At 43.8% G+C, this 9,571-nt stretch overlaps 1 protein-coding gene across 1 annotated transcript in view; it reads right to left on the bottom strand.

The window, feature by feature from the left end:
* Positions 1-5,005, bottom strand: part of LOC103734731 (GTPase IMAP family member 3-like) — a 24,736-nt gene extending 19,731 nt beyond the window's left edge. The window contains exons 1-2 of the mRNA XM_008833817.1: positions 4,996-5,005; positions 2,661-3,460 (exon numbers count right to left, since the gene is read on the bottom strand). Coding sequence (XP_008832039.1) covers positions 2,661-3,460; positions 4,996-5,005 — 810 coding nt within the window. The remainder of the gene's footprint in view (positions 1-2,660; positions 3,461-4,995) is intronic.
* Between the last annotated feature and the right edge of the window lie 4,566 nt (positions 5,006-9,571).

Genomic DNA, 9,571 nt, shown 5'->3' with positions numbered 1-9,571 from the left:
CTAGAGACATTGTCTCCTAAGCAATTCTAGACCTTTTAAAGTTGACAGTATTAACCTGCATACAGTGTGAACTGAAATTCTCAGAAGAAAGCGGCACCAGTGTTAAACGTTCTACATGGCTGATTGATTGAATAAAATTTCCTTGACTGTGGACGCTAGAATCTTGCAGGTCCAGAGACAAATTTTCTTAGGTCATCTTAATCCTCTAGGTTGCCATTTTAGCTCACTTCGGTGTTTGACCTAACATCCTTGTGACTATTGTAAAATATTTTGTGGAATGTAGGAAGAGAGTCCTAGCTACATGAAGGCTAAAGAATCTAATCAGCTATCATCTGAGTCTTATGACAAAGATTTCTCCACCTTTGTGTAACTTGCCTGATAGTTCCATTAATGTATTAAAATATATTGACTTATGATTCTTTGTTCCATTACTATATAAGCATCATGGAACTGTTAACATGTTGGAACATGATATTGGAAGCAACCCAAATCTGTGTTCCTGAGCCATGGTCACTCATATATTGGTCCAGAATAAGCTAACTATTATCCCCTTTGAAGTGGGGGTTGTTGTTTTTATATAGAATCTTTAATGTCCTTATGTAAAAAATGGTGTTTGGGGGAGAGCCGCACAAGGGTCCACCTCTGAAGTGTAGAGGCAATGAATGGTTGCTGTGGGATGGAGAGACATTGGAGACATTTTGTTAGAGCCGACATGTAAATCCTCAGACCCAGTTACAGACCTCCTGCACAAGTGGATCATCTCTCTCTCTCTCTCTCTCTCTCTCTCTCTCTCTCACACACACACACACACACACACACACACACACACACACACACTCGAGGAACAGAACCAATAGGACTGAGAGAGTGATAAGAGAGGACACTGGGGAGTGGTAGCGACCCAGCTGCATTGTAGACGTGTGCATACGTGAAGTGTCATGATGAATCCCATGACTATTTTAACAAAAACAGGTTTTAAAATGTGGTGTTTTGTGTTGTGTATTACATCAAGTCTGGCATGGTAAATTCTTCTACGTTTCCTCTCTAGGAAAAGGATGGAAGAAGTTCAGAAATGTGAAGCAGGTGCTTCCTCCACAGGTAATAAAGCTGCCCAGAACCCTCCTGCTTGGTACTCAGGGCAAGGAGAATGTGCGCTCTCAAGAAATTAAACATTCATTTCCTAACTTGCTATCCTTGGTAGGGTGTTTCCCCACATAAACTTTTCCATCCTGTAAAATAAAGAGCAGGGAGGGAGAGGCTGGTAAGAGGTGAAGGTTAAGGCCGTGGGAATCTCTGGGCAGCAGCCTATGGACTTCATGGCTGGGCAGAGAAAGGAATGTCCTCTATGGACTGCTTTCTTAGTCAGGATGAAGTTACCTTCTTTACCTCTTCTGACTAGTTCTTTGAAGTCTGTTTTGTCAGATGTTAGAACAACATCTGTTTGCCACCTAATTCCATTCTCTTTGAGTACCTTTTACCATCCTTTTACCTTAAGACAGAATTTATCTTGGATGGCAAGACACTTTCTTATAGTCAACAAAGAGATGAGCCTATAACTTAATTTAATATGCTATTCTGTGTCTTTTGACTGAGGACTTGAGTCAGCCTCTCTCTCTCTCTCTCTCTCTCTCTCTCTCTCTCTCTCTCTCTCTCTCTCTCTCTCTCTCCTGCCACCATGCCCTTGGCTCCCCTTATGGGCTCTACCTTCCAACTCTGAGTCAGTAAGAAAAGTCACTGTTACAGAAAGGTTTCCAGATTTTTCAATGTTTTAAGAAATCAGAAGAAAAATAATAGTCCACTTTCACACATGAAAATTACATGTAATTCATAATTGTATGCTCAAGTTTAATGGAGACTGACCTCTCCTTCCTGATGGCTTCTGCCTTCACGAGTGATTGCATGGTCATGATGTCTGCCATAAGGTCTGCTGAGCCCACGATTAGTATTCCCTAACCTTACATAACTCTTAATCTGAGACTCTGGTTCCTGTATTTCTGATCTGTTGATCCTGCTTTCCCTGGGATGAGATGCATTCTGTTACTGAGATCCCTTGCTATGTTCCTCTTCATGTCCAGATCCCTGGTTCCCTATCTTTTCAACATCTCCAGAGTCCTCTGTTACACCAGACTGTCCTCATCTTCCCTCTGTCCAGCTGAGGTGACAGAGTTCTGTTTTAGATTAGATAGTGAGGTCAGTACGTGTTTATGAACGAAATAAAATTCTGCTCCCAGATTTTCAAACAGAATGTTTCTCGTCTTAACATCACACCTATCAGAAGCAGGGCCCAGTGTGTGACATGCCCACTGCCTCATAGTCCCCATGTCTTCCTTCTTGAAAGCCCCCAGACCTTTCATGCCAGTAGCCAGATCATTTATCCTCATAATTAAAGAAAAAGAAATATTTTTTCTTAAGGTTTTATCTATCAAATGGGATTTTTGGAAAAATGCATGTCATGTATGATGCAAGGAATCCAAACTGAGAATGCGATTACGTGACACGTGAGGTGGCTACATACTCATACAGAGATAGTGGTTCTGGGAGGGAGAAAGCTTACTGTAGACAAGTCCTCTCAAGTTTCAGTGCCCCTGCCTAATACACAAGTTAATTAAAACAGCAAGAAAAATCAAAAAGCATATAATAACAAAGGCAGATCTTGCAACATGAGAAGCCATCCACGTTTTGACTCTGTGAAATGCCTTGAGTGCCCAGTCACTCTCCTCCTCCTCCTCCGTCTCTTGCCTGTGCTTTTGCATCTGCTGCCTCACCTTGTCCAGGTACTGTCTGTGGGCTTCCTGGGGGTCACTGTACCCTCCTCGATGCAAGGCCTCTACTTGAAGGAAGAGGTCACTGCTACAGTAGGATCCTTCCAGCTCCCTCTCCAACCTCTCCACCAGGGCGATGAGTTCTACCAGCTGCTCCCTCTGTTCCTCCCCTGTGGCCAGGTTGTTGAAAGCACAGTACCTCCTCCCACACTCCTGGACCAGGAGCCACAGGTTGTGATTGTCCGTGTGGGCCACATAATCACCCAAGGACTCATCAGCCAGGTCTTCCTTGTGGGTGAAGAGGACGATCATGTGCCTCATGGCCCCTGCCCCAAAGATCTCCTTCACCCTCCTCACCGCCATGGTGTCCTGGGCAGTGAAGTGCCCCAGCTTGGTCACCAGCAGCAGCATGTGGGGCCCTGGGGCACACAGCTGGCAGCAGTTGCCAGTGTCCTTGTATATACCTTGGGCCTTTGACTCAAAGATGGAGGGTGTGTCCACCACCAGGATATTCCTCTCATTCCATGTGCCTGTTTCTCCCTGGCATGTCCTGGTCACTGACTGAGCTCCCAGTTTGGACTTAAATGCTTGTCGGCAAAGGATGGTGTTTCCTGTGGCGCTTTTCCCACTGCCTGATTTGCCCACCAGGAGGATCCTCAGTGAAGAGGATGTTGCAGAAATGTTGTCGTCTACTGCACCTGTGACAGAAAAAAACTTTGATGTCTGCTTAGTGACTCTGCTGATGTTATGTATGGATCCTCACGGGTATCTCATTAAAGCTCTGGGCATCCTTCCCGGAAGTGGACATTATTTAAATGATCCCAAACATTTGCATACGATTTTAGGTGGTCCCTCAGTTGTCTGAAGCCCCTGCTAAGATCATATGCCTGGACACAGGCAGGGGTCAGTACTGCCACAGTAAGGGGGTGCTGTAAACACTTCACTTAGATCATGGAAAATGTGTCATTTCTGAAGAAAAGTGACCCCTGTGCTCTTTCCTGGAAGATGCTCAGGGAAGCTCCACAGAGAACTGGTTGTGGGAAAAAACATTAATTTAGAAGGAGGCAGGGATGAGAAGTCACGAGAGAGAAACAGTCACTCTTATCCACAATTCCCCAACACACTATGTAGGCACACTCAGTATGTGCATCTCAGTTGGGATTTCAGATGGTGGAGCTGTGCTGACCCACACCCAGGGCCAGCTGAACATATCAGATGGCAGAGTGGGGGTTTGAATCTGAGATGATGGAGGATGACCAGAGTGGGTGGCTGAGGAGGGTTGGGGAGAGACAGAAGCACTTAGAAGCCCGTGCACTGGGAAGATCAACTCTGTGGCTGGGACCAGCAGCAAAAGTCCAGGACCTATAACAAAAGTGACGTTTGCGGGACAACATGGAGCAGAGAGCTCAAATCGTCAGTACTGAAGGGGTGAGGACCTGGGGCTGTCTTATGAGCCAAATGCATTTGAAGTGTGTTGAAGGCTCCTACAAGCCCATCATTTTATTTGTTCATGCTGTCCTGGCTTTGCCTTTCCTTAAGTGTTCTGGGGTGTTTTGTAGCAAATAATCACTAAAGCTCTATGGGGGATTTCTCCTTTTGACAGCTCAGAGGAGACAAAAGAAGACATAACATGTCACAGTTCAGTTCTAGAACTTCTTAACTGAGTTTAATATCCACATTTTCCAACTTCTTGTGCAGGGAGAACATCACAGTGAGGGGCGTGTGTGTGTGCCTACGAATGTGCTCATGTGTGTATGTGTGCATATATGTTAGTGTATTTGTGCGAATGTACATGCAAGTGTGTATGATTGTATGTGTGCAAGTGTGTATGTGTATGTGTATGTGTGCAAGTGTGTATGTGTATGTGTGCAAGTGTGTATGATTGTATGTGTATGCGCATACAATTGTATGTGTGCAAGTGTGTATGTGTATGTGTATGTGTGCAAGTGTGTATGATTGTATGTGTATATGGGTGTGTGCTTGCATGCACGTGTGAGAATGTGTGTTTATGTGCATAAGCATGTGTGTATGTGTGAATGTGTGTATGCATGTGTGTATGTATGTATGTATGCACATGTGTGATAACAGTGATGATTCAGTTGTGAGAAGGCACGGAAGGGGGGATCAAATAGCAGTTGCCGTTCTCTTCTTCAGCCTGACGTGGCATCACTGTGGAGGAGGGGACAGTGACTCTCCAATTCTCAAGGTCTTTAGAACTTTCACACTTTCTTACCTTCAGTCATAGTTCCGTATGTGCTATTCTGAAAGCCTTCCATTCTCTTCTGGAACAGAAACAGGAATAAAAGGCTGGTCCATGTGAGGACTGGTAGGCACCTGGATTGGGGTAACTAAGAATAGTTGTCCTTAGATCACTGAATCCATTGCTAACGATCTGACCTATGTATTGTTCTCTAACATCTGTAAACAATCTGCTGGACTGAGGCCAGATCATGCCAACACGATGTGCTTCGCTTCCTCAATGACAGCAATGCAAGAAACATTTTGAAATAGATGAATCAATTATCTAGCCCAAGCTAAAGGCATGAAATGAAGCAAACATTCTTCTACCAATGAGAACTAGACACTTTATTTTTATTTATGATTTTTATTTTATTGTATGAGTGTATTGCCCGCATGTGTGTGAGTGCACCCGTGTCGTGCAATGCACGGAGGTCAAAAGAGGGCTTCAGATTCCCGAGGAGCTGGAGTTAAGGAACCCGGGTCCTCAGCCAGTGCGCTTAACCGCAGAGCCATCTCTCTAGCCCCTGAGAACTAGACAATTTAAAAAACTGAACTGAAGTAGATGAACTTGTGAGAATAGAGAAAATAATTGTTCTGCTATAAATAACAAATACTGAAGTATTGGAACATTTCAGCCCAGGAAATTGTATCAGACCAATGTTCCAGGGGCAAAGAGCAGGTACAATATAGTTCCCAATTGGAAGGTGGAGTGGAAGATGAACTCTTTTGAGGACTCTGGGGAGAGGAAGCAGAACAGGAGAAACTGAACACTGTGGCCTTTCCAGCTCCACAGATGGTGAAGAGACGCAGAGGAGATGGTGGCTCCAAGACAGAGTAAACATTCAGATCAAATTCATCATAAACTTTCCACTCAGTTTTCAGTTAAGCATCTTCCTTGCTTGGCTCTGAGGTCTTGGTCTACCAATAATTACCATTTTTCTATCCCAGTAGATTCAACCAGAAATCTGAACAAGCCCTCTTTGTAAACGTTTAGTTCAAGGGAGTTGTAACATTGCATCACTCTTTTGGGGTCTAGGAAGAGTGAAGCGAGTGTTCAGGAGGGTGAGCGAGCACGTCATACCCAGCCACCACTGAGATGGGCTCCTGCCTCCTGCTTTGTGTAGCTAGTTTTAAAGACTGTAGTGAAGAGGGAAGATTTTTAAGTGGAGAAATGTACATAAAACAAATGAAAAAAAAAGAATCAAAACACTGTACAATGAGCGAACAACTAGTATTTTGGTGGTCTTTCTTTCTTTCTTTCTTTCTTTCTTTCTTTCTTTCTTTCTTCCTTCCTTCCTTTCTTCTTTCTTTCTTCCTTCCTTCTTTCCTTCCTTTCTTCTTTCTTTCTTTCTTCCTTCCTTCCTTCCTTCCTTTCTTCTTTCTTTCTTCCTTCCTTCCTTTCTTCTTTCTTTCTTCCTTCCTTCCTTCCTTCCTTCTTTTCTTCTTTCTTTCTTCCTTCCTTCCTTCCTTCATTCATTCATTCTTTCTTTTTTTTCTTTTTCTTTTTGGTCTTTTTGAGGCAGGGTCTCCCTTTAGTGGGGCTGGCTTGGAACTTACTATGTAGACCAGGCTGGCCTTGAACTCACAGAGATAACACCTGACTCTGCCTCCCAAGTACTGAGATTAAAGGTGTGTGCCACCATGCCTGGCAAGTATTTTGGTGTTTTACTGCATTTGATTTAAACATTAACCATTACTGACGTGTTTCGCGTTTCTTTTTTCTAATCCCCTGTCTCATTCTCCTCTCACCTTCTGGCCTTCAGAGGCAGCCAGTATTGTGAGGTTTGTTTATGTCTTAGGTATTTGTGTATTTACATATGCATCTGTGTACAATGTGTAGAACTTCCTTTCATTTTAAAGTTAACCTGAATGACGTTTATGCAGCATTGCATCTAATTCTCTATTATCAAGCATTTGAAATGTTCTAAAATTTTTGTTTTTCATAACAAATGATGCTGCACAATGATCCTGCCAGGTCCTGCATGGAGACATATGTGTCCCACAGGCATTGCATGACACATGTGCATCAGCTCACCTGGGGTGTGCAGATTCTGTTGGCTGGGTATTGTTGGGTTTGACTACAAGTGGGTTGTGTTAGCTCATGTTTACACCAGTTGAAGGTGATAATTCTCAAATCTTCTCAAACCTTAACAGGCACTCAGTGATGTCATGCTTAATTTTAATCACCCTCATGGCCATAAACTACTGCGGGCCTAGAATAGAGAATGGGGCCCCAAAGACTAAAATAGGAAGCAGTTTATTACTGTGCTGTACCGTGACCCTGGGAGAGATATGTCTTTAAAGCAGGGCCCTGAACAAAAGAAAATTAGGCCGTTTAGATCCTTTTTGCTTTCATATCTTTTATAGATAACAGTATATGTTTTGATTGGTGTTTTTTAAAATCACTGGAATAAGATACAAAATGGCTGGAATGCTGGGGATGCAGGAGACCTCGAACACTTGAACAGGGCATGTGCAGAAATGCACCTAAGTACAGACACCATTCATTCCTCATGCTTTTGCAAGACAAGGACATCTTCTAGGTTTAAACTTGCATTTTATTTGTTACCAGCTGAATTTAAGACTATTTTCATAGTTTGTTGCTATTTAGGTAGCTTCTGTTATTGTATCTTTTGGAAACTATTTTTTGTACAGAAAAGTGGGGTTTCCTAGTTTTCTTTAGTGAAAGCCACTCATCTTTCATGTTATCAGAATATATTAAGACACGGTCTTCCTCCCTCTTCTCTCCCTCCCCCTCCTTTGTCTCTGCCCTGTTCCTGACTCCTCTCCTCAGCTGTACCAACAGAGGAGCGCTCTCCTTACCACCAACTCGCCCACATTCTTCTTGTGTTAGTAAATTACATCCTGACTTTCACTAAAATTTCACAAACTATATAACATTTTTTCCAAGATAATGAAGTCAGTGCTGATGACGCTGTTGATGAACTTCACCATCATAGTAACGGTCTGTGCGACTATTGACAACTTTCTTTCGTGTCTATTATTTTCCTGGTTCTTTATTCCTTGTGACATTGACGTTGGTATTGAAATTTCCACTAAACCCAGATATCCTACCCAAAGTCATATATTTGCCCTGGAGCCAAATCCTCCTAATGGTTTCTTTTGACTGTACATTCTCCTGGTTTTTATATCCACTTTGGGAGTGGGAGCAGACTATGCCAAACAAGTCACCAAGAATACTGTTTCCACCCCAGGCTTTAGACAGGCGCTAATACTGACTGTTGGAAATCTGTTACAAAACCAACACAGATAATTATGCTTCTGTGTCTTGAATGCATGTTGTTTTAAACCCTAAAGCAATGATTATTTAACAATAAATTTGCAGGGTTGCTCTGAGCTGAAGCATTTTGAAACATGCATTGTGAAGCATTTTAAACAATTGAAGTGAAGCAATTTGGAGTTTCTACAGCACTTGGTTCTCAGTGTCACCGAATGGCATCAGGAGGCTGTCACAAAAGCCAGTCAAGCGCAGCTACATTAGCAGAACACTCTAACACATTCTGAGTGATCAGATGGGCCCATGCCTCTCAGGTAGTCCTTTACTCCCACCCTGCTGGCCGTGAGAGAAGCCTGTTCCTCCTTACCTGGGGCTGACTGCTTGTGATCAACTGAGTGGGTCCTTTACAAGCAGCTGGAGGACAGCCAGGTCTGGGTCTGACACCTGCTGAGCAATGCACTCAATGAGAAGCCGCATGCTGAGTGGAGGGTGCAGAGTCCACCAGGAAAAGAAAAAGAATAAAAACCAGAGTGACTCAGAGTCCCCATCCCTCACAGCCTGCATTCTCAAGAGGCTGTAAAAATCCTTTCAAATACCTGTTTGACACCCGCCAGTGCACAGCAGAGCAGCGTCTTTAACTGGCTGCTGCCTATGGAATGCTGCAGGCTGCCAAGCCCGCCTGTTTTCAAGACGTTCGAGAGAGCAGCACTGGGAGTAAGAAGCAGGGAAAGAGGAACAACCCCTCCCACAGGTTCAAGAAAGACCTCCTTGTGGATGGAAAGTGCTAGGCCAGCGGCCATCCCATCTGAACCTAAGGCAAGTACCTGTGCTTCCCTAAGCCCCTGAACCTAACAGGGTACGGAAGACACCACAGGTGCCACAGGGCTGGTGTGTTTCCACTCCAACACCTGGTGCTGGCTGCCCCTTCTCTGCAGCGTCAGAACCGCATGTGGTTGCTGTGGAGGTCATCTGCGAGTTGTTCAGAAGCAGCTAGGTCTAGGTACAGGGTGAAGAACTCTTTTAAATGACTGCACTTCGAGGATTGAGCAGAGAACATAAAACAAAGTTAACTGCAAGGCCTTAAAAGTAAAGGCATAGCATGGCCTTAGGCAGAGACATGAACATCTCAGACAATCCCAAGAGGCTTTCTGTTTTTTTATTGGTGTAGGAAGTGTGCTGAACACTGTTTAAAATTTGAAGAGGAAAATTGAAGTGTCCTGCCAATCCAGAAAGAAGGAACGACAGTAGAAAAGAGAGAGAGAGAGCAGTTTTGTTATTGAATAAACATTAAATGAGAAGGTGATGTGCATCACAGGTGACCAGCTAAGAC

This window comes from Nannospalax galili, unplaced genomic scaffold, assembly GCF_000622305.1.
Source record: "Nannospalax galili isolate Female #2095 unplaced genomic scaffold, S.galili_v1.0 scaffold1217, whole genome shotgun sequence".
NCBI lineage: Eukaryota > Metazoa > Chordata > Mammalia > Rodentia > Spalacidae > Nannospalax > Nannospalax galili.
The sequence above is the reverse complement of the archived record's forward strand: the minus strand, read 5'-3'. Positions and strand labels throughout refer to the sequence as shown.